The 26,115-nt window shown below is 40.9% G+C and overlaps 1 protein-coding gene across 1 annotated transcript in view; it reads right to left on the bottom strand.

The window, feature by feature from the left end:
• phf11 (PHD finger protein 11) overlaps nucleotides 1-26,115 on the bottom strand; it is a 167,913-nt gene that overhangs the window by 139,013 nt on the left and 2,785 nt on the right. The window contains exons 2-5 of the mRNA XM_041210924.1: nucleotides 20,356-20,473; nucleotides 14,388-14,492; nucleotides 8,486-8,619; nucleotides 3,296-3,330 (exon numbers count right to left, since the gene is read on the bottom strand). Coding sequence (XP_041066858.1) covers nucleotides 3,296-3,330; nucleotides 8,486-8,619; nucleotides 14,388-14,492; nucleotides 20,356-20,473 — 392 coding nt within the window. The remainder of the gene's footprint in view (nucleotides 1-3,295; nucleotides 3,331-8,485; nucleotides 8,620-14,387; nucleotides 14,493-20,355; nucleotides 20,474-26,115) is intronic.

Here is a 26,115-nt window from a genome sequence, read left to right as displayed (position 1 = left end):
CGTCACATCATGCCAATCAGAAAAAGACCTATTATGCATACTCTGTTTTCTTCCAGCCAGCCAATCTTCCATCTATGCGAATACGTTACCTCCTACATCATGAGCTTTTATTTTCCACAACAGCCATTGATGTGGCACCTTATGAAATGCCTTCTGGAAATTCAAGTACAGCACATCTACAGGCTCCCTTTCATCCACAGCACATGTACTCCTTCAATGAACTCCAATGAATTGGTTAAACATGATTTCCCTTTCACAAAGCCATGCTGGCTCTTCCCGATTACATTGAGTTTCTCTAAGTACCTTGTTATAACCTCCTTAATGATCAATTCTAACTCCTTCCCCACGACAGACATCAAGCTAACTGGCCTATAGTTTCCTGCCTCACTCCCTTGTTGAATAAGAGGGGCTATTTTTGCTACTTTCCATTCTGATGGAACCATTCCAGAATCTAGCAAATTTTGATAGATTAACATCAACGCATCTACTACCTCATTATCCATCTCTTTTTAGACCTTAGGATGAAGCCCATCAGGACCCACCGACGAGTCAGCCTTCAGCTTCATCAATTTGCTCAGCACTGCTTCCCTAGTGATTGTAATTTCACTAAGTTCCCCTCTCCCTTTCACCTCCTAATTTACATCTATTACTCAAATGTTTATAGTGAATATAGTGAAGACAGAAGCAAAATATTTGTTCATTTCATCCGCCATTTCCTTATTATCTACTAATAACTCTCCATTCTCATACCTCAAAGGACCAACATACATTTTACCTACTCCCTTCCTTTTTAAATACCTGTAGAAACTCTTGCTATCTGTTTTTGTTTCTATCTAGCTTCCTCTCATACTTCAAATTCTTTATCCTGATTAACCTTTTAGTCATTCTCTGCTGTTCTTTATATTCTGACCGATCATCTGACCTGCCACGCATCTTGAGTAGTTATACACTTTTTCCTTAAGTTTGATGCTTTCCTTAGCTTCTTTAGTTAACCACGGATGGTGGGTCTTCCCTTTAGAAATTTTCTTTATAGCAGAAATATACTTATTCTGTGTATGCTGAAGTATACCCTTAAATGTCTGCCACTGCTTCTCTTTTGATCTATCTCCTAGTCTAGTATTCCAGTTCATTTCAGCTAGCTCAGCTTTCATGCCCACACATTTGTGCTTAAGTTCAAAATACTAGTCTTAGAGCCACGCTTCTGCCTTTCAAACTGAATGTAAAATTCAATCATATTGTGGGTGCTGCTCCCTAGCGGTGCCTTCACTCTGAGGTCATTGATTAATCCTGTCACGTTACACAATACCAAGTCTAATATAACCTGCTCTCTGGTTAAATCCAGAACTTGCTGCTCTAAGAAACTCTCTCAAAAGCATTCTATGAACGCCTCATCCAGGCAACTACTGCCAATCTGATTTTTCCAGTTTATATGTAGATTAAAATCACCAATAATTATTGCCGTCCCTTTATCACAAGCATCCAATATTTCTTCTTGCATATTTTGTCCTAATTTGTGGTTACTGTTAGGGAGACAGTAGACCACTTCCACTTGTGACTTCTTTCCCCTACTGTTCCTCATCTCCACCCAAAACCAATTCTACATCCTGATCTCTTGAACTAAGCTCATTGCTAACTATTGCACCAAGGCCATCCTTGATTAACAGTGCTAACCCACCATCTTTACCTAGTTTCCTATTCTTCTTGAATGTCACATACCCCTCAACATTCAGGATCCAAAAAGGTAGAGGGGCAGCACTGTTGACCAAGGATGGCATGGTTATCCTGTGGCCATGTCTCTGTATTGGCTATCAAATCATATTTATTTACTTCAATGTGTGCTTTCAATTCATTTATTTTGTTATGAATGCTACACGCATTCAGCTGGAGAGCCTTTAGTTTTGTCTTTTTGTTGTCCTTGTAACATCTGGTCTTGACTATTGGTGTATTCTTGGGTTTTATCTCTCTACTCTTCCTGTTATTCTCTGACCCTCATTTCCCATATTACTATTATGGTCCCCTGCCTCAAATAAATCCCTTGATTTGCGACATATTCCCAAGTTTTATCCCCCCCCCCCCAACTTTGTTTAGTTTAAAGGCCTCTCTGCTTCCCTAGTTATGCAATTTGCAAGAACACTCGTCCCAGCACGGTCAGGCTTGGACCATCCAAATGATACAGCCCCCACTTTCTCCAGTATTGGTGCCAGTGCCCCACAAACCAGAAACCACTACACCGTCTTTGAGCCACACATTCATCTCTCTAATCTTATTTACCCTATGCCAATTTGCATGTGGTTCTGCTTCTTTCTTTGCTACCTAGCTTCTCATGCTGACTATGCAGAACCTCTTTCCTTGTTGTGCCTATGTTGTTGATACCTACATAGACCACAAAAACTGGATACACCTCCTCCCACAGCAAGTTCCTCTCCAGCCCCGAGCAGATGTCCTGAACTCTGACATCGGGCAGGCAACCCAGTCTTCTGGACTCTCGCTCTTTGCTGCAGAGAACAGTATCAATCCCCCTCACTACACTGTCTTCTACTGCCACAATATCCCTGTTTTCTCCCCCCACTTGAACGACTTCCTGCACCATGGTGCCATGGCCAGCCTGCTTGTCCACCTTGCAGACCTTGCTTTCATACACACAGGTTGTGAGCACCTCAAACCTGTTTTGACAATTGCAAAGTCTGAAACTCCTCCACTAGCGTCTGCTCGGTCCCATTACCTGCCTCACTCATGGTCACATCCTGCTGTCCCTCACTGCTGACCAAAACAGGCAGCCCTATTCTAAGAGACGTGACTGTTTTCAGGACCAAAAGGTCCAGATATTTCTTCCCGTCCCTTCTGTTGCAGTGTCTGCAGTTCAGCTTCAAGATCAATAATCCTGATCCAGAATTCCTCTAACTGCTTACACTTTCTGCAGATGTGTTTGTCCTGGATCACCTTGGCGTCCAAAATCCTATATTCCACAGCTGCAACATAACACCTGTCCTGCCATTGTTACTGATTATTTAGTTAACTTAATTATTCACTTAATTAATTTAGAATAATTTCTATGTATACCACATCTCTTTTTTCCCCCTGTGCACCGAATTCCCATGTGAATCTAATTTGCTACTCACTTAATCTCCATCACACTCTGGCATACGCCTGTCCCCTCACGCACCCCTTACCGATCCCATTTGCTTCATTATAACTCTGGAAATACCAGCACTTTTCAAACCATGGAACTGAATTATAACAAATATCAGCACAGTTTGGTTTCTTTCTATAAACGAAAGATCAGAAAATCTATTACCTTGACCTTCAATTTTGTGTCTCCGACACCAAATCCTGTAGATGAAATTTAAATAAATTTCAGAAACACACTACATACCTTACTATACATTGCATGTACATCTTCTAGCAGTGGACATACAAGGGTACTTATATACATGCATCAAAAATCTCACAGGAACCTGCGATATCCAGTGATTATACAGCCCATCAAGTTTTGCCTCATCATCCAATTCAGTGCATAAGGCCAGGTCTTTTTTGCCAGCAGCTATAATTATTTTTGAAAATCAATATAGTTGCCATATTTGCTTATTCTACAACTCCAGACGGGTCCATGCAGTTACTTATAAGGAGGGTTGCACATTTCAATCTTGTAGATTGCCAAGATCAGAGTCTTTTTGCTTATTATGAGTGATGCCTGTGGGTCAGAGGCTTACTGAGCCCTGAGATTCCGTTGCCATCCAATGATACTGTGGTGTTTTGGCTTCAAGAGGGGTAGGAGGTCCAGAAGGGCAGTTTGGTAAAAAGGGGTAGTACACCTCATGGTATTTCCATAATTCCATGCCAAGCCCAGCATTATCCCCTTAAACTGGCAAACATCTTACTACTCCTTTATCCAAGTTTGTTCTAGGATATGTTGTTGTGCCACATCAGCAAGATGTGTATGCTCACAATCAAACACAAACATCAGATCTGAGGGGTCCGAGGAGCCTATCTCCTCTGGACAGCTGGTTAAGTAGGCATGTGAGGTGTTTTGGAGGACAGTTACGCGCTTCATGATCTTTATAGCCCCAAAATCTTTGTCAAGTAGTACTGGTGATGGAAACATGATTGCAATGTTGGGCAGAGTTTATGAAACAATTCAGGGCAAAATATTGAACTGTCCTCTCATTTTACTACAGTAACGTTGCAAACTCTGCTCTTCCAAGAGCCATTGCTTCTCCACATTTGCTGTAACAGCCAAGAGTAGAACACAAGAGCCATCTTTGCAATATTGACCTTGGTTATCTAGGACAAATGTAATAGGATTGGTTGCACTTCATTTTCAGGGGAACTATGCGCTCCAGAGGTAGTGTTCGATCTGAGATCGTGGAATTGGCTTTGCAGGTGGTGGAGTCAACAAGCCATTGTTGAAAAACAAAGCCTAGCCTTCTTGAGTAAAACATTTTGTCTATTTTAGCGAACTCCTCTCTTGCCATGCACTGAATCCATATGGAGAAACTACTTCTGGGAAGTCGCTGATACATTGTAGGGCAGATTTTTAAAAAAATTATGGAATGTGGGCGTCGCTGGCTGGGCCAGCATTTATTGCCCATCCTTAATTGCCCTCGAGTTGGTGGTGGTGAGCTACCTTCTTGAACTGCTGCAGTCCATGTGGTGTAGGTACACCCACAGTACTGTTAGGGATGGAGTTCCAGGATTTTGACCCAGCGATAGTGAAGGAATGGCAATATATTTCCAAGTAAGGGTGGTGTATGGCTTGGAGGGGAACATCCATGGGGTGGTGTTCCCATGTGTCTGCTGCCCTCATCATTATAGATGGTAGAGGGCGCGGGTTTGGAAGGTGCTGTGTAGGGAGGCTTGGAGTGTTCCTACATTGCATCTTGTAGATGGTACACGCTACTGCCACTGTTCATCAGTGGTGGAGGGAGTGAATGCTTGTGGATAGGGTGCTAATCAAGTGGGCTGCATTGCCCTGGGATGGTGTCAAGCTTCTTGTGTTGTTGGAGCTGCACTCAGGCAAGTGGAGTGTATTCCATCACACTCCTGACTTTTGCCTTGTAGATGGTGGACAGGCTTTGGGGAGTCAGGTGGAGTCACTTGCTACAGGATTCCTAGCCTCTGACCTGCTCTTGTAGCCACAGTATTTATATGTCTAGTCCAGTTCAGTTTCTAGTCAATGATAACACCCAAGATGTTGATAGTGGGGGATTCAGTGATGGGAATGCCATTGAATGTCAAGAGATGGATAGGTTCTCTCTTGTTGGAGATGGTTATTGCCTCGCACTTGTGTGGCGTGAATGTTACTTACCACGTGTCAGCTCAAGCCTGGATATTGTCCAGGTTTTGCTGCATTTGGACATGGACTGCTTCAGTATCTGAGGATGGTGCTGAACATTCTGCAATCAGCTTAAATCCCCACTTCTGACCTTATGATGGAAGAAAGGTCACTAATGAAGCAGCTGGAGATGGCTCGACCTAGGACATTACCCTTAGGAGCTCTGCAGTGATGTTTTAAGACTTAGATGATTGACCTTCAACAACCACAACCATATTCGTGCTTGATATGACTCCAACCAATGGAGAGTTTTCCCCAATTCCCATTGACTCCAGTTTTGCGAGGGCTCCTTGATGCCACACTCGGTCAAATGCTGCCTTGATGTCACAGCATTCATTCTCATCTCACCTTGGGAGTTCAGCTTTATTGTCCATGTTTGAACAAAGGCTGTAATGGGGTCAGGAGCTGAGTCGCCCTGGCGGAACCCAAACTGAGTGGCAGTGAGCAGGTTATTTCTAAGCAAGTGATGCTTGGTAGCACGGCTGATGACCCCTTCTAACACTTTACTGATGGAGAGTAGATGGATGGGGCAGTAATTGGCCGGGTGGATTTGTCCTTGCCAATTTTCCACATTGCTGGGTAGATACCAGTGTTGTATCTGTACTGGAACAGCTTAGCTTGGGGCAAGGCAAGGTCTGGAGCACAAGTCTTCAGTACTATTGCTGAAGTGTTGCCAGGACCCATAGCCTTTATAGTAACCAATGCCTTCAGCCATTTCTTGATATCGTGTGGAGTGAATCGAATTAGCTGAAGACTGGCATCTATTACGCTGGGGACCTCAGGAGGAGGCTGAGATGGATCATCCACTCGGCTGAAGATTGTTGCGAATGCTACAGCCTTATCTTTTGCACTGATGAGGTGGGCTCCCCCATCATTCAGGATGGGGATATTTGTGGAGCCTCCTCCTCCAGTGAGTTGTTTAATTTTCCACCACCACTCATGACTGGATGTGGCAGGACCGTAGAGCTTAGATCTGATTTGCTCATTGTGGAATTGCTTAGCTCTATCACTTGCTGCTTATGCTGTTTGGCATGCAAGCAGTCCTGTGTTGTAGCTTCACCACATTGATACCTCATTTTTTAGGTATGCCTGGTCTGCTCCTAGCATGTCCTCCTGCACACTTCACTGAAGCAGGGTTGATCCCCCGGACTGGTGGTAATGGTAGAGTGGGTGATGGTTGGGGGGGGGGGGGGGGGGGGGGGTGATGGTGGGGGGGGGGGGGGGGGGGGGGGGGGGGGGGGGGGGGGGGGGGGGGGGGGGAGATATGGTCAAACATAAGTCTGCTGCTGCTGATGGCCCACAGCACCTCATGATTGCGGTCAGGAAAATATAATAATTCCCATAATGTTATTGGAGCTTATTGTAAAATAGAGTAATAGTGAGATGTGGATGTGTGTGTGTGTCTTAATTGAATTAGTCTGGGTGCACTGATCTGAGAGGAGAGGTTAGGTTTGAACTGTTAATTAGATAAACATGGGGAAGTTTAAAAAAAGGTGTCAAGGGAACATCTGCATTTTTAAATAAACCAGGCTAGATTGTTTTCAAAGGAGGGGTGAAATGTGTCACCTAGCCAGGTGAAGTTTAGAAACAGTGTGTTTATTTTTCCCAAAGATTACTGGTAAAACTTAGTGCTATGAAAGGATTTTATTATCAGGGAGATAAAGTCCAAAGACATAGTGAAACAATGGGCATTTGCATTCAAAGAGGAAGATACGTATAAAGAAGAGAAGATGCTTGTAAGGGAAGGCATTTTTAAGATCTTACGGGTGTGTGAAAAGCCTTCAGCATCTATGCCTCAAGCTGCTGTCCTCAAAGGGCTGAAGTTAAGAAAACTCACTTGGGAATCGACTTGTTCAGGGTCTTTGCCTGGGACTTATAAAATCTGTGTGTCTTACTGTTGCCTTAATGAAAGCGTAACTGAGAGTTAGATTGATTAGGGGATTTAGAAGTTATCATGGTAATTTGTAGATGAATGTATGTAATTAAAATCATTTATCTTATTAATAAATGTTTAATTTAGTTTTATAAAAAACTATAAGACTTGGTGGTATTACTGAATTCAAGGCACGCACCTCGAAATTTATAGAAGTTGAAAATTAGTTGTGACAATTGTTTCACGTTCCCTTCTGGGATTTGAACAGCTCAGCATTTATCATCTGCTGTGTCATAACAGTTACCCAGCCTTGAGTTGCCAGTTCTAGTCAAAATCTATCCCACTTAGCACAGTAGTAGTGCCACACAACACAATGGAGGGTATCCTCAATGTGAAGGCGGGACTTCATCACCACAAGGGCTGTGTGGTGGTCACTCCTCACGATATCGTCATTGACAGGTGCATCTGTGGCAGGCAGGTTGGTGAGGATGAGGTCCAGTATGTTTTTCCCTCTTGTTGGCTCCCTCACTACCTGCTGCAGACCCAGTCTAGCAGCTATGTCCTTTAGTGCTCAGCCAGCTCACTCAGTAGTGATGCTACCGAGCCACTTTTGGTGGTGGACATTGAAGTTCCCCACCCATTGTACATTTGAGATAGATCCAACAAGCCCAGAAACATTTCTAATGAGATGCAGGCTTGTTACTCGGAAACCATGGTTAAACCACCAGGTGTTTCCACGTCTTGCAGATCTTTGCTAGAGATCTATAAAGGGGTTTAGCAGGGGCCTGGCAAGATGGCATTGAACTCAACATCAAGACAGATGATTTCAATTCAGAGTGCAGGATTTTGATCCATCCTGTAATGCTTCACTGAAGGCTATTTGCTCAAGCCTAACAAGTGGGATATTTCATTCTATCCAGTGGGGAGTCTTTGCCAGCTTGCATGGTGAATACCAGGGAGGATGCCTTTGTGCCATTTAGTGATGCACTGCATCAAACATTGGTCTGTCATTATCCCTCGAGAGCAAACCTCATATGAACCTCAATGATGTGAAGACTCCACCTTGTTTGTCTGTTCTTTTGGAGTTAGCTATGGCTGCTTTAGATGCAATATACATTTTGGTGTAGCATAGTTTAACTGAATACATTTGCAGAATTCTGAAAGGTTACAACCCTGAAACGGTTACTCTGTTTTTCACTCCCACAGATACTGCCTGACTGGCTTAGTATTTCCAGTGCTTTACGCAGTTTAAGGGCAATAATGGGGAAAGAACATTTTACCTGTAAATTTCATGGATTTCATTTTCATTGATTACACCATTATCACTCCTTACGCAGGGGTAGTGATAGAGTTTCCTACAGTATCTTAGAGCACATTTCACAGAAGCTCCAGTCTGATGACAATGACTGCATTTCTAAACATAAACAGACAGAAAGGTCCACAAAAATTGTTCTCTTTCACCTTCAAAGCTGAAATGTAAAACAAATTAACATGGCCAACAATTGTATTCAAAACTAAATTAATTCCAGACAGTTTTTGTTGTCATTTAAATATAAAAAGGAACACAAAAAGCCAACACTTTTTTTTAAAAGTAATAAGTCCCTTGTTCAAATAAAGTATGTATTTGGTTACTTATTAAGAATAATTTTTGGTAAATTAATTTTCACCAACATATTTCCCCAAACATACCATAATAATCTTGAACCCAGCAAGGTAGAGAATTCTCACGCAGTCATGCTGCAGTCTAATTGTAGCCTACTATACCTGACCATTAGAACCTATAATAGCTGAAACATGATCTAGTTCTAGTTGAGGTTTCTATCAATGATGAGGGGAATGGGCTCCTTTTATACTCAGTATCTGACTTCTAGCTGCTGTCTGGTGAACTGCTGAGGGTGCTCAGGTGAGAAAATAATTTTAAATATGGGTAAAACAACAAGCTATGGGAAAGCTGCCAAGCTCAACACATATATAAATACTCTGGAGTCGACAGAAGGTTTAGCTTCGGCAGCACAGCACTGGCGTTTCAAGAGCAGTTAAGGATGGGCAACAAATGCTTACCCTGCCAGCAACACTCACATCCCATCAAAGGATTAAAAAAAACCTGGACAACTCCATATTGATCATTTACATGTGCTACATTCTCACCATCCAATGTTCACAAACAGTCTGAAGTCAACTGATACCAGCCAACTTCTCAGGTTAACCACCTATATTCTAGCCATGTCATCCTCACAGTTTACATTGCCACTTAGCTTTGTATCATCAGCAAACTTGAGTACATTACACTCGGTCCCTTCATCTAAGTCATTAAGATAGATTGTAAATAGCTGAGGCCCCAACACTGACCCTTGTGACACATTTCTACTAACAGCCTCTCAAAAAGAAATAGCTCTCTTTTTCTGTTCTCTATTTTCTGTCCTTCATCCAATCTCAAAAGATACAAATATTAGTAAACCCAAATTCCCAACCCCCTATTGGTAGAATAACCTTTAGTGTAACACTGTATTGAATGCCTTTGAAATCCAAATATCCTACTTCCAATAATTCCCCTTTACCTACCTTGCTAATTACATCCTTAAAAAGTCTCTTGATACATTTGTCAAATACAATTTTCCTTTCATAATTGCCTAATATTATCCTTTTCTAAGTGCCCTGTTGCCATCTCCTAAATGGATTCCAGCATTTTCCTTAGTGACTGTTGTCAGGCCAAATGACCTATAGTTCCTTCTTGTATGTCAGCCTTGGTTCAATGGTAGCAAACTCGCCCTGGGTTCAAGTCCCATTCCAGGACTTGTGCACAAAAGAAAAATCATGGATGACACTCCAATGCAGTACTGAGGAAGTGAAGTACTGGTGAAGGTGCAACCACTCGAATGAGATGGAAAACTAAGGTCTCATTTGCTCTCTCAGGTAAATGTAAAAGCACCCATGGCACTACATATTTTCAACAAGAGCAGGGAAATTATCTGTAGTGTACTGCCCAATATTTATCCCTTAGGCAACATCACAAAACAAGCTAGCTGGCCATTATCACATGGCTATTTGTGGGAGCTGATTGGCCCGATATTGGCTGTCACATTTTCTGCATTACACCAGCAATAGGTGTAAATCAGAAAATGGAAGGGAGGGAGGAATTCAGGAAAATTACAATCACCAGGGAAGTGGTACTGAGCAAATTGTTGGAGCTGCCGGCTGACAAATCCCTGGGTCCTGATGGACTTCATCCTAGGGTCTTGAAAGAAGTGGCTAGTGAAATGGTTGATGCATTGGTTTTAATTTTCCAAAATTCCCCAAATTCGGGGAAGGTTCCATTACATTAGAAAATAGCAAATGGAACTTCATTCAAAAAAAGGAAGGGAGACAGAAAACAGGAAACTAGGCCAGTTAGCTTAACTTCTGTCGTAGGGACAATGTTAGAAGCTAATATTAAAGAAGCTATAGCAGGACACTTAGAAAATTTCAAGGCAATCAGGCAGAGTCAACATGTTGGGCTTTGTAAATGGGGAATCATGTTTAACCAATTTATTGGAGTTGTTTGAAGGAGTCTCATATGCTGTGGATATAGGGGAATCGGTGGATGTGCTGTATTTAGATTTCCAGGAGGTATTTGTTAAGGTGCCTCATCAGAGATTATTTCGGAAAATAAAACCCCATGGTATAGGGGGTAACATATTGGCATGGATAGAAGATTGGCTAGCTAACAGGTAGCATAGAAGGCATAAATTTTTGGGTTGGTGGGATGTAACAAGTGGTGTGCCACAGGGATCGGTACTGGGGCCTTAACTTTTTACGATAATTGAATAGCTTGAAGGGACCGAAGCTATGGTTGCTAAATTTCGCGATGACACAAAGATCGGTAGGGAAGTAAGTTGTGAAGAGGATGTAAGGAGGCTACGGAGTGATGTAGGTAGGTTAAGTGAGTGAGCAAAGATCTGGCAAATGGAGTATAATGTGGGAAAAAGTGAAATTGTTCATTTTGGAAGAAAGAATAAAAAAGAAAAATATTATCTAAATGGTGAGAGATTGCAGAGCTCAGATTCAGAGGGATCTGTACATCTTATTGCATGAATCGCAAGGCTAGTATGCAGATACGGCAAGTAATTAGGAAAGCTAATAGAATGTTATTATTTATTGTGAGGGCAATTGATTACACAAGTAGGGAATTCATGCTTCAGTCACACAGAGCATTGGTGAGATCACATCTGGAGTACTTTGTACAGTATGGTGTCCTTATTTAAGGAAGGATGTAAATGCGTTGGAAGCAGTTCTGAAGATTTACTAGACAAATGGCAGGAATGGGTGGGTTGTCTTATGAGGAAAGGTTGGACAGGTTAGGCTTGTATCCATTGGAGTTTAGAAGAGTAATAGGTGACTTGATTGAGACCTTTAAGTTCCTGAGAGGTCTTGACAAAGTGGATGTGGAGAAGATGTTTTCCCTTGTGGGAGAATCTAGAACTAGTTGTCACCGTTAAAATTAAGGGCTCATTTAAGATAGAGATGAGGAGAATTTTTTTCTCTCAGAGGGTCCTGAGTCTTTGCAATGCTCTTCCTCAAAAGGTAGTGGAAGCAGAGTCTTTGAATACTTTAAAGGCAGAGCTAGATAGATTCTTGATTAACAAGGGGGTGAGAGGTTATCGGGCGTAGGCAGGAACGTGAGTGGAGGTTACAATCAGATCAGCCACGATCTTCTCGAATGGAGGAGCAAGCTCAAGGGGCCAAGTGGCCTGCTCCTGCTTCTAATTCATATGTTTGTATTAACTACATTTCAAAAGTACTTCATTGGCTGTAAATCACTTTGGGACATCTTGTGGTCATGATGGTGCTATATAAATGAGTCTTTCTATATACAATTCAAAGACCTTAGCTTCAAAAAGGGTTAAAATCTTTATGACTCTTGCCTCAAAAGAGGTGGGAAAAAGTCCCCAAGCTTTTCTAGCTTAAGAAAACCTTTTTGGCCTGACAAAAAAAGAGATTCTGCAGTTCTGAACCCAAAGGTTCTTGGTAACAGCACTTTCTGTCCTCAAATTGTCATCCTCCTGGACAATTTAAGTGAAATGTAAGAAATGCCTTTCTCAGGCATATTCTCTTACCCATCCATGCACATTTCAAGCTTCAACTGTTGCCAAAATTACTGGACCCAACATCCTTCCTAACAAAAACAGAATTACCTGGAAAAACTCAGCAGGTCTGGCAGCATCGGCGGAAAAGAAGAGTTGACGTTTTGAGTCCTCATGACCGCCAATGCTGCCAGACCTGCTGAGTTTTTCCAGGTAATTCTGTTTTTGTTTTGGATTTCCAGCATCCGCAGTTTTTTTGTTTTTATCCTTCCTAACAACCTTGCTCCTCCAGGAGAGCTAACAAAGACAAATTATTACTGGCATGGAAGCAAAAACACTGAGTACAAGTTCTTTCCAGACTTATTGTTCACTGGATGGCTTTATTTGAACCTAGACAAGACGCCACTAACACAAAGTTAACTCTGCCTTCTTCGAAAAGGAAGTGGAACTTTTGAAACCATGCTATGAACCTCTGCTAGTGTCTATTAAAACTCTTCAGCATTACTTCCAATTGGTCCACAATTATATGAAACAACTACATCTGTACATTCATAGAATAAGCTAGGCATGGTTGCAGATAAGGGTTCTTCAACTTGAGATTATGATCTGCAGAAGGGATCTACTACATTTTGTTGCAACATGGTCAGCAAAATATTTGCATTATTCAAGTCATCAAAGGAACAATCCCAACTAGGAATATGGGTTTGGGCATCACTGCATCATTATATACTACAGTACTTACTTCTCAGCAAAGAAAACTGAAAGATGTGAAGAAAACTTAATTCAGCAGGGTTGCTGTGTGGAAATGGCTTGTTGGGATAATGGCCTTTCCCAATTTCTAAAAATGTTTATATTTTAAGCAGGACCCTCTTTTGCAGTATACCCTGATCTTAAATTTTAAAAGGGATATATTTGAAAATATATTATCGAATCAGTCCATGTCCAAATGCAGCAAGACCTGGACAATATCCAGGCTTGGGCTGACAAATGGTAAGTAACCTTTGTGCCACACAAGTGCCAGGCAATGATCATCTCCAACAAGTGACAGTCTAACCATCGCCCCTTGATGTTCAATGGCATTACCATCGCAGAATCCCCCACTATCAAAATCCTGGGGTTACCATTGACTAGAAATTGCACTGGACTAGCCGCATAAATACTGTGGCTACAAGTGCAAGGCCAAGGTTCCTTCCAAACCTACGACCACTACCATCTAGAAGGACAAAGGCAGCAGATACATGGGAGCATCACCACCTGGAAGTACCCCTCCAAGCCACACACCATCCTGACTTGGAACTATAATCACCGTTCCTTCACTGTCATTGGGTAAAAATAAGACCATAAGAGGTAGGATCCCATTGAGTCTGCTCCACCATTCAATGAGATCATGGCTGATCTGATAATCAACTCCACTTTCCTGCCTTTTCCCCATAAACTTTGATTCCCTTATTGATTAACAATCAGTCTCAGCCCTGAATGTACTTAATGACCCAGCCTCTACAGCCCTCTATGGTAAAGAATTCCACAGATTAACTGCCCTTTGAGAGAAGAAATTCCTCCTCATCTCTGGGATTCCCTCCCTAACAGCACTGTGGGTGTATCTACAGCACATGGACTGCAGCAGTTCAAGAAGGCAGCTCACCACCACCTTCTCAAGGGCAATGAGGGATGAACAATAAATGTTGGCCTAGCCAGTGATGCCCACATCTCATGAACGATTAAAAAAAAATCAGCTTCCATCACCCTTTCAGACAGTACATTCCAGATTGTAACAACACACTGTAAAAAAATTCTAATTTTCCTTTTGGTTGTTTTGCTTTGTACCTCAGTTCTGTGCCCTATGGTTCCTTTTCCCCCAGCCAGTGGAAGCAGTTTCTCCTTATTTACTTGAGCAAAACCCTTCATAATTTTGAACACCTTCTTCTAAATGTCCTCCTTCTCCGGAAGTTTTCAAAAAAAAAATTTAGAAATGTACTGTAAATACCACTGATTCCAGAGTTCCTGTACTTTTCCTTTAGTGCTGCTTCTGTAACATTCCTGTCAGAAACCAGAGTGCTCTGCACCCAAGATAAAAATGAAAACTTTTATATTTTTGATATTCTCCTAAGGAAATAAAAATTACCATTTTAGTGACTTTCTGCAATTTCCTTTTAATAGCAGGCAGTGAACAGCCACAAAGGTTTTCATTCTTGGACCTTTTGGATTCCTTAGGTACAGAAGAAAATAGCTGGAAAAAATTGAAAACTTAGTTCAAACCATATAACTAATATCTTCACCAAGTAATTATTGATACGATTTTGTAACAAGTAGAATCCGTTAGAGACCGTTAATGCTTAAAGAGAAATTCAAAATCCCTGTTATTTACTGAAAGGGTTAAACCACAAGGTTCCACAGTTTAATCAGATTATTTTAATATATAAGAATCAAGTAAAGCAAGCGCTACTAAATAAATACTGTCTTAGGTAATCATTTATACTTTACTTTTGAAAAGCACAATAAACCACATCAACATATACTTCAGGCCAACAGTCTCAACTGAACCTCCCCTTTTCATTATGACTTCCCCCCTCAATGTCTTTGACTACTTATCAGGTCCTTGAAGGTTATCCACTTTCAGGACTAGCTCCAATGCTTTCCACAGCTCCCTTGCTCGGTCTGGGGCGTTTCAGCTCAAGATTGAACTTCACTCAGTTCTTGAGCAGCAATTTTTACAGAAAATTAGAAACATCCCTGGTATCTAATAATTCTAATCCTGGTCTACAGTTGTTCCACAGCAAATTCTTTTCCTCTGCCTTCTGAACTCGGGGCTTACATCTACCGATTTGGGTGCTTTCAGCTCCAACCCCAAAGATCTTATGGCTTCTTCAAGCTGTCTATACAGATAAACAAAACGCATAAATAAGCCCCACAACAAAGGACAATTCCTTGAAACCTAACTCCATGGCAATGTGGCATACCTGGGGTGTTCCAAATATAAATTTAGATCAATTAACTCAGCTTCTTAACCAAAAAGTTTTGATTCTGACACTGACATGAATAATTATATTTCTAATCAAGTCAGGCAATTCTCCATAGACTTACAGATAAATGAAGACCACCTGCTGATTTAATAGCTTTCAGTCTCTAATTCTGACCTCATAAGTACACATAGAAGGACTTCTGACGTGTATATACCTTGGGTAGTCTGCTACCTTCTGACCTCCAGAGGCTGAGTTACCTTTCATTTAAACATTAAATAATTCCCCAGAACTAAGTCATTCCTGAAACATATTAACATAAACCAGGAAACCAAATTATGACATGCCACAGTCCACAAAGGACCATACGCATCAACTGGTTATATATAGTTTAGCAACACAATTAACCGTCCTCGTCTAAAGAGCCAACAATAAGAAAAAATAAAGTGAGATGTTTTAAAATGGTCATCAAGATATAGTTGAAATCAGTCCAATGTGCTTGTAAAACGCTGCAGGCAATAAAGTAAGGAAACCAATGGGCTCAACAACAATGTTAGTGCCTTTAAGGTAGTGAAACTTACCAAGGCGCTTCTCAAGAACATTAACAAAGTTTAACACAGCCATAATAGGAGATATTAATTCAGGTGATCTAAAGTTTGCTCAAACCGGTAAGCTTTAAAGAGCATCCTAAAGGAAGAGAGTGAGGTGAAGAGGCAGACAGACTTAGGGAGGGAATTTCTGAGCTTAGGGACTAGGCATCTGAAGGCAGGGCCACTAATGATGAAGCAACTAACAACTGGATTTCATAAGAGTTCAGAATTGGAGGAACATAGTGATCACGGAGTTCTCAGGCTGGAAGAGGTAACAGAGGTGGGGAGGGGTGTGGAGGAGAGGGGAGGGGAGGGGCGGGATAGGGCAGGGCCAAAGTGGGCTTTGAGATCAAGGATGAGATTTGTTCAACCAGGGTGGTAAGTGAATGGGTTGGTGCAAGTTAGGCTACCCACAGTAGAGTTTTGGATGACTTCAAATTTATGGAGGGGGAAGATGGGAGGCCAGTCAGGAGTGTGTTGAAATAGTCAAGTCTAGAGGTAATAAAGACATGGATGAGGAACAGATGAACTTAAGGCAGAGACGGAGATGGGTAATGTTACAGAGGTGGAAGTTGGCATCTTGGCGATGGCATGGATGTGGTTGGGAACTCATTTCAGGGTGAAGTAGAAGTCTTAAAGCAAAGGGATGCAGTGAATGAGGCCATTTCATAATTGCCAACTGGATTCCACAAGTGCTATGGTTATGACTGCTTTTATTTATAATTTTCATGAATGACTTACAGGAACAGTATGTGACCCAAGATGTTGGAGTTTACCAGTGGCACCAAACGATCAGTAGCAAATTATGCTAACCACTGTGCAGTAATCCAAAGACATCTAGATAGGCAAAATCAAAATCAATGGGCAGTTGGTGTTCAACATAGGGAATTGTAACATCAGGAGTTTGGTAGAGCCAAGAATGAACAGTACTGCCAGGTGTTAATGTACTTGAGGCAACAGAGCAAGCAGACAGACATACGAGTGCTGGTGGATTCATTATTAAAACTGTCAATTCAATATTCACAGGTGATCAAGAAAGCAAACAAAATGATGGAAAGAGATGGTACTTGAAAGTCAAAAAGATCATGATTTTGAAGTTGTATTTGGTCATGCCAAGACCTCGTTGAGAAGTTGTTCAGGTTTGGTCTCTATATTACAGAAAAAATATCATGTTACAACAGAGTCCAGGAAAGTGTCATTTGAAGTCTGGGTAACAAGGAAAAATATTTTACCACAGGACTCGAGAGAAGGAGAGGAGAACTGACACAGGTCTTTATCAAGTTTACAAGAATATTTACAAATTAGAACTGGAAGACTTTCTGTCAGGTACAGGAGCAAAGGACTGGGTGACAAAGTTTAAAATTAAGGGTCTCTAAGGAAATGGGAAATTTGGACAAAAGACTTTCAACTGGAGGCTATTAGAAATGTACAACAGATCACCAGGAAAATCAAGACAGCTTTCAAGAATGGACTGGCTGAACTTTAGTTTGTAAACAGTTTTCCATTAGTTCTAGTATCACAGTTAGGTACGCTGAACAGAACAACACTTCTCTCCAGCTCAAAATTTTAGGCTGCGTCTTGAAATCAGAGGCTGCCAAGTTTGTGTTTTCTTTTCAGGTGGACCCTAACTGAAAATAGAAACTGAAAACAAAAAAAGGGACATAGAAAAAGGAAACAAAGAAATGAAACTGATCCTCCCAGTTTCTAAGGAAATGATACCTGAAACTCATTTGGAATCCAAAACTTCTGGGTAGACTGAAACTGTTTGAGGTTATATAAAGGGACACAGAGCCATCTAAGCTGGGTAATAGCAGTTGGTGAGTCCAGTGGTGCAGTACAGGCAAGCCAAGAAGAATACAGCGTCTCCAGAAACTGCAAATAAGTTACTGCAGCTGTTTATTACTTGTAGGTAACATTGGCGGATCTATGACATCGAAACAAAGTTAAAGTTTTGTAGACATGTGCCATTTGTGGTGAAGACAGTGCACATGGAACTGAGGTTGTGGGCTGCTGTCAGCTGGGGATCAGACCACATCCTAGAAGGTGAGGAACTGAGATTCTTTGTGAGGAAGACAATTTCGTATTTGCTTTGTTTGACTCTTGGATGGTAAAAATTCTTCTATTTTAAACCATGAAATCTTGTGGCTTCATTATTTTAGTAAATAACTGGGATCTCTGATTTTTCAAACAAAAACTCTACTGAGATCATAATAGTTGGTGTTCTTCTTTCCTCCAGTCAGTGGCTTGAGGCAACCTATAACATTTTATTGCTTATAACTCAGCAGATCGCAGTTTCGATTGTTTCCATAACAAACTCTATTTCTATATAAGTCATTGTCCTGACTCAGTTCCCTGCCAAAAGAACTGACAACGTGCAATGAGAGGTGGAGATTGCCATTCCACTTATGTCAGACATGTGCAGCCTTTGGACTCCAAACCGGTGTTCAGTGACTGGAATGCTTGCCTTCGTCCACCTGGACTGACTGGAGCAGGGCTTGAACTTGTAACCTTCCAACTCAGGGACATATGCTGTTTCACTGAGTGAAGGTTCATTCCACTATATTCCTATTAGTATACTCTTAATTCAAAGTCTCCTAGTTCAAATAAACAAGCTGATCATTTTTAAGCCCTTAATTCCCACTTTTCTGTGTAATTTACATTGAATTTTCCAATAATTTGAGGTACACAAAATTTTAGCATAAAAACAACTGAACTACCAGTTGTATGCAACAGTTAAGTTAATCGTTTGCATTGCAGATTTTTATTTAATTTTATTTCTTTTGTGTAACTATAAATTTTGTAATAAATCTGACTGCTACCTTTAATCTGAATCAAATGGTCTGACAGTATGGTGTTCTACACTTTTCAGGAAGTACAAGTACATAGAGGTCAGCCTGCATAAACACTGATACGCAAGTAATTTAGTAAAAAGGCAATAGTTAACCTTTTGGCATTCTACTTCTATTCAAGCAGAAGTAGGGTAATTTAAGACATAAGCCTCCCTATGGAAACTGTACTTAGCTATAAACACATTTAAAGTGATGTGAAATAGAGCCTAAATAGTAAGTTACATTTCCATGACAACATTATGTTGAAATATCTAAGCACTTTATTCAATGAATTTTACTGGCATACTGTGGCAGGTGCAGTATTTGTTTAATGCTTTATCCCAAAGATGGGACCTTTACCAATGCAGGACTTCCTCAGCAACGGTCACTGGAATGACAGCCTAGATGATGAACCAACCCTGCAATTTTCTGACCCAAAGGCTTCTACCAAACAAGCCAAGCAAAACACAAATTCCATAACCTATAAACATATTATGTACATCTGTATTTTGTTTTTATGGAATTTGATGGTGTTTATCACAAGGCTGACTAGCCCTCATGTAATCAAGGATTGGTACATAAGTGCACAAATTTACATAGGCCCCACAACTCAGATGATGTTAGGAAGAACTCCTAAGTGCCCTGGTGAATCTAATAATCAATGAATGCCACAGATTAGACACAGATCAGTCACAGGGAGTCCCTTAACAGCACAGTAAGCAATATTTGCCATGTAGTTTGATAACGAGTGATATACAATACAAAGATTCCTTCTGATGAATGGTCACCAGCCTGAAGTGTTAACTCTTTCTCTCTCCACACAGGCTGTCAGACATGCTGAGTACTTCCGACGTTTTCTGTTTCATTACAAAAATCCCATGTTTGATTCATGATGAGTTAGCTGACTTCACAGTCAGATAGTAATGAAAAAATAACATTTGGCCTCTATAACTCCAGGTTCAAAAGAAGGGAAGAGAATGTGGTCCTATGCTACAAGAATTAATACTTGGACAAAGTACCAGAAAGTTGCCAGCACCATTTCACAGTTGAAGTCACTGAAAATGCTTCAAATTAAACTATGACAGGACCACAACTTCAAGCTACCAAAAAGCAAAGTTAGGGTCATCAGTGTTTTATACAGAATAATCAACAGACAAAATCTAATGTTCAAGTATTAGATGCAAAAGCGCTGGGGAAATTTAAAAAAACAGCTAATGCTGCAAAAAAAAATGCTCTCATGCACATTTATCTTGTGAACACAAGGTTGTTCACAGATAGGAACGTGTGTCAGTTCTTGTTTTTGTATCCGTGCACTCTTCCCTCGTAAAACAGCATGAAATAGTGGGGTAAAGATTCGTAAGACGATTGACAGTCTAGCTGGTTGCAACATGAACAACTATTCCATGGCCGTAACCATCTTCATGCCAGTAGGAAAGATAGTTAGACCTTTCCGGTGGAGGGCTTCCATAACCCATACCTCCAAGGCACAAGTATCCCACTGAACATTTTCCCAGAATTCAGAGCCAGAGCTCTGTTCTCCGCTTGCTGGGACTATCTGGAGCAGATTCCTACACCTCCTGGCTCAGAGGTGCTCAAAGGTTATTTATCACTAAACAAATGGAGTTGCTCCAGGCATTTGTGAAACTAAATTTAAACACATAAGATATCATTTCCTTAGTGCATGACCCAACACCACTAAAAAGAAACATACTTACCAGACATTTGCGATGAACTACCAGTTGACGATCCCGAGAAAGGAGTAGTTCTCCACAGAATACTTCCTCCTTAGTTTGCTTGCAAAATCCACATTTTAATGACATCTCACTAAAGAAACTACATAGATTAACATAAAGCCATGTAACATAGCTTGAATATAATTCAAATCCCACTGTGGACCTCAATTTAAAAACAATCTGGACTGACACTTGCAAAAATCCTATGACATTATCCAATGATATTATCCTGGTCTCCAGTCCAGCATTGCTCTTTCAACACTACTATCAGATTATCCTGTAGCTGGTTAAATGTAGAGTATTTACAGCACAGAAAAAGGCCCAACAGGTTTATGCCAGTCATTTCTTACCTTTTGTGGCACCCTGCTATACACAGCTTAGTTGCTGAATTTGCCTACCTAACTACAGCAATTGAATTTCAAGATGTGATCCAACAGTTGTGAAGCACTTTGGAACATACTGTGGTCATGATATGGCATTACTGTATACAAATACAATCCTTCAAATCTGTGACTCATGCCGTTTCTGCAACCATTTACCCCAGCGACCCATCCATATTTAATGATAACTGAAGAGCTCAAGATGGTGAAAAGATTTGATAGGGTACATAAAGAAAAACTATTTGCTCTGGTGGGAAAGTCACCATCTATATAATTAGTTCATTTCCAACTATTTAAGGGTCATGTGTGGAAGCACTTCCTCACACAAAGGGCAGTGGAAATATGCCAAAAAGCTGATGAAGCTAGGACAATTGATAATTTGAAAACTGAGAGTGATAGATTTTTTTTTTAATGCAAGGGTATTAAGGGCTATGGAACCAAGTGAAGGAGGGGGTAGGTAGATAGATGGAGGAAGGTACATATCAGTCATGATCTAACTGTATGGCAGAACATGTTCGAGGGGCTGAATGGTCTGCTTGAGTTCAAATTCATTCTTATAACTCAGTGACTTCATCCTAATTGATGCAAAAGCCTTTGGATCATTCTTTAAGCTTCCACACCTCCAACACCTAGTTACTCTTTTCTCTGTGTTCCACTATTCATCTGGAACTCCAGCATCCCACTTCCAATCTTGCTTTCAAAAATGTTATTTTCTGCTGCTGCGTCAACATCCAACTTTCATTGTTTTTACACCTCTTTAACTTTTTCCACATTTGAAGAACGCTACAGAAAAGTTACCAACTCCACATTTAAACTAATACAAACCTAAGTACTGGTAGCTTAGGACTACAAGGCCTCCCACATTAATTACAGCTGCTTCTATTTCACGATGAACAGACTACTTTTGAAATTAGGCAGTTGATTATTCAAAGTGTTTGCTACCTTCGGAAGTCTTACTTAATTTAGAATCTGCTTAAGTGGCTTGGATAGTTTACATGCTAGAAGTCAATGCAGGTATTCAAGTAGGATGGCAATTATTGGGTTATTGACTGTGCCAAATGGCTAACTGCTGTTTTTTCTCCTCTCCAGTGTACTTTTCCTCCATTCACTGTTGTTAGTTTTAAATAAAGACAAGAATAAACTAGCTTTCCCCATTTTACATTCCTGACAACTTTTACAAAATTAGGAAATGGTGCTGAACACAAACCCACTCAATCACGCATCAGCAGGAGTTGAAACTTGAAAAGCAGCATCATCAGAAAAATTAGCTCGAGAGTAATCAAACCAATTATACTTTGCCATGCTGTGGATTTTTGTCTCCATGCCAAAGGCTTGGCCCATACCTGGATCCAGCAAATCAGCTTCACAGAATGAAGAAAACAGAAAAAGCTGCTTCACTCATAGTTGTTTGCTTAAACTAAAACTTCAGTTCCTCAGTAAAAAATAAAGTTAGGACATCGGGGAAGGGCTCAGGCTAAAAGCAGTCCAGAATAATATTAACTTGAATTTATTGTACAGCTTTGTAAGGGTAGACCTCAATAAATACCTAGATACAATTATTAGCCAGAAAACTGCACTTTAACAGTGAAGTGGTTTATTTTGTTTAAAAATGTGTAATACTAGCAATATACTTCGCAGATCAAAATTATGCAACAAGAATATTTGCCAAGAAAATTATTTTCCCCCAAGTTTGGTTTTTCCAATTTACATCAATTACTTAGGGGAGCGAAGGCATCCTAACTAAATTTGCAGAAGACAAAGACAGGTAGGAAAGTATGTTGTGAATAAGACACAAAGAGCTTGCGTACAGATATAGACAGATTGAGTGAGTGGGCAAAAAATCTGGCAGATGAAGTATAATGTGGGGAAATGTGAAGTTGTTCACTTTGGCAGGACGAATAAAAAAGCAGAGTATTACTTAAACAGGGAATGACTGCAGAATTCCAAGGTGCAGAGGAATCTAGATGTTCTCGTGTATGAGTCACAAAACATTAGCATGTAGGTACAGCATGTAATCAAGATGACTAATGGAATGCTATCCTTTATTACGAGAGGAATTGAACATAAAAGTAAGGATGTTATGCTTCAGTTATACAGGGCTTTGGTTGAACTGCATCTTGAATAGCGTGTGCAGTTTTGGTCTCCTTAAGGAAGGACGTAAATGAGGCAGTTCAGAGGAGGTTTACTAGATACCTAGAACGAGTCTTAGGAGGATAGTTTAGACAGACTGGGTATGTTCCCACGGGAGTTTAGAAGAGTGAGCAGTGACTTGATTGACATATACAAGATCTTGAATGGTCTTGACAGTGTGGATATGGAAAGGATGTTTCCTCTTGTGGGTGAGTCCAGACCTAGGGAGCACTGTTTTAAAATTAGGACAGATGAGGACAAATTTTTTTTCTGAGGGCTGTGTGACTGTGGAACTCTCTGCATCAGAAGGCGGTGGAAGTGAGGTCGCTGAATTTTTTAAGGCAGAAGAAAATTGATTCCCTTGCCTAAAAACAATCTAAAGTTACTGGGGGTCGATGGGAATGTGGAACTCGAAATGCAAACAGATCAGCCATGAACTAACTTATTGAATGGCGGCGTTGGCTCGAGGAGCCAAATGGCCTACTTCTGTTCCTATTTCGCACGTTCGTGCGAAGGAATACAATAAATTTCCCCTTCTGTCACTGAGGCTACTGTGTTAGTCTTAAATTTAATCTGTACAAACCTACTGGACAAATTGCTACTCCAATATAAAGTTCAAGGGTTATTGGGAGCAGTTGCAGTTTCCAAAGGCAGGATTTTACCTGTGCTAGAAAAGGAGTTGGTGGACTGAGATGGAGGACAGGGTGGGGAGGCACTGGAGTGGAGTAAGTTCCCCTCTTTTCTCCAACAGTGTTTTATCTGAGTGCAACATATAAATAAGAATTATTAAAGACAGCTTTCATTGCCAATTTAAAAATCTGTTTTTGTTAAATTAATACTCGGGATGTGGGCACCACTAGCAAGGTCAGCATTTATCATCGCTCCCAAATAGCCCTTGAGAATATGGTCATAAATTGCCTTCTTGAACCACTGGAGTCCATGTTAGGTGGGGGAGCTCATGGACTTTGACCTTGTGACAATGAAGTAATAGTGATACATATCCAAGTTAGAATTGTGTGGGGCTTCAAAGGGGAATTGTTGCTCAGTGTTCCCATGTAGCTGCTGTTCTGTCCATCTCCTTCTAAGTGATAGAGGTCACAGGTCTGGGAACTGCTGACAAAGAAGCATTGGTGAGTTGCTGCTGTGCACCCACAGACAGTACAGTACAGTACACATTGCAGCCACACTACTGGGGGAGGAAGAGGCTATATAAAATGGGGGATGAGCACCAAATAGAGTGGCCTGGTTTGTCCAAATTAATCTTACACTTCTTTCTTGTATGATGTTGCAGCTACTCACCCAGGTCATGGATGTATTGCATCACATACCTGACTTGTACCTTGTAGGCAGTGGAGAACCTCTGGGGAGTCAAGAAGTCACTCACTCCAGGAGCGACAACATTTATATGGTTCGTCGAATGCAGTTTTTGGTCAATGGTGATCCCTAGGATGTTGAAATTGGGGATTTTGTGATGGTAATAACATTGAATGGCAACAGCTAGGCTCAGTCTTGTTGAAGATAGTTATTTATGTGACACATATGTCACTTATCAGTCTAAGCCTGGATTTTGTCCAGGTCTTGCTGCTTATGGACATGGACTTTTCATTATTTTCCAGGTTCAATTTACAGCATCAACAGTTGGGGAAAAAAATCATGGGAGGACAGGAAATGATCTTGAAAAATCACAGCTAAGAAAAAATATCATTTTTATTTGAAACATCTTGAGAACTCAAACAAGATACAGACTGAAGAAAGGCAAAGCACAGTTAATCTAAATATATACAGAAGTTAAACAGCCATCCAGTCTAATCCCACTTTTAATCTCTTGGCCCGCAGCATTGTCGGTTACGGCACTTCATGTGCGAATCCAAGTACCTTTTCAACGTTATTCATGTTTCTGCCTCTACCACTCTTTCATGCATTGAGTTCCAGGCCCCCACCACCCTCTGGGTGCAAATATTTCCCCTCAAAATACCCTCTAAACCTCTGACCTCTTACCCTAACTTATACCCTGGGTAATGGATCCCTCAAATGAAAAGGAATAGGGCCTTCCTATCCACTCCATCTAGACCCCTCAATTTTGCACACTTCAGTGAGGTCTCCCATCAGCCTCTTCTGTTCCAAAGGAAACAACCCCAGCCTATTTAATTTTTCCTCATACTGTAATTAAAATTCTCCAGTCCAAGGATCATCCTCATAAACTGCCCCTATAGTGCAATCACATCTTTCCCATAGCACGTTGACCAGAACTGCAAGTAGTACTCCAGCTGTGGCTTAACTCATGTTTTATATAGTTCCAGCATAACCTCCTGTCTCTTCTATTCCATGCCTGGGCTAATAAAGCAAATATCCCAGATGCCTTCTTGACCACCTTATCTACCTCTCCAGCCACCTTCAGGAATCTGTGGAACTGCAGTCCAAAGTCCCTCTGCACCTCTACACTTATGAGTATCCGATCACTTATTGTGCATTACCGTACCTTGTTCACCTTCTCCAAATTGAATACCATTTCACACTTCTGTCCACCTGATTAGACCATTGGAATCTTCAGTGCTTAAAAAACTAACTTTACGTCATTAGCAAATTTGGTTATGAATCTTTTTAATCCCATCTAAGTTGTTTTTGCATAGTGAATGACACAGATCCCTGTCTGACGCCATTAGCCATATTCTGCCAATTAGAATACCTGCCCATTATCCTTACTCTGTCTCTTTCTGCTCAGCCAATTCTCTGAGCAGGTCAATAATTTGCCTTCACTTCCATGAGCTTTAACTTTAGCCAACAGTCTCTTGAAAGGAAGTTGATCAAAAGCCTTCTGGAAGTCCTTACAAATAACATCCACAGACATTCCCCTGTCCACTACTTGGGTCACTTCTTCAAAAAATTCAATCAAGTTCATCATTCGACCTACCCATTACAACTCCATGCTGGCTATCTTTGTACAGCTGAAAACTGAACATTTAAATTGTTTAGTCACCCAAATTTATTATGGACTAGCAATTTCCTGACAACAGATGTTAACTGGTCTAATTCCCTCTCTCACCTTTTTTAAATAAACGGTTGCTTGTGGTAACATAACTGAACTAGTAATTCAGTGGAACAAAAACAGAATTACCTGGAAAAACTCAGCAGGTCTGGCAGCATCGGCGGAGAAGAAAAGAGTTGACGTTTCGAGTCCTCATGACCCTTCGACAGAACTTGAGTTCGAGTCCAAGAAAAGAGTTGAAATATA

The sequence above is a fragment of the Carcharodon carcharias genome, chromosome 18 (genome assembly GCF_017639515.1).
Source record: "Carcharodon carcharias isolate sCarCar2 chromosome 18, sCarCar2.pri, whole genome shotgun sequence".
Taxonomy (NCBI): domain Eukaryota; kingdom Metazoa; phylum Chordata; class Chondrichthyes; order Lamniformes; family Lamnidae; genus Carcharodon; species Carcharodon carcharias.
The sequence above is the reverse complement of the archived record's forward strand: the minus strand, read 5'-3'. Positions and strand labels throughout refer to the sequence as shown.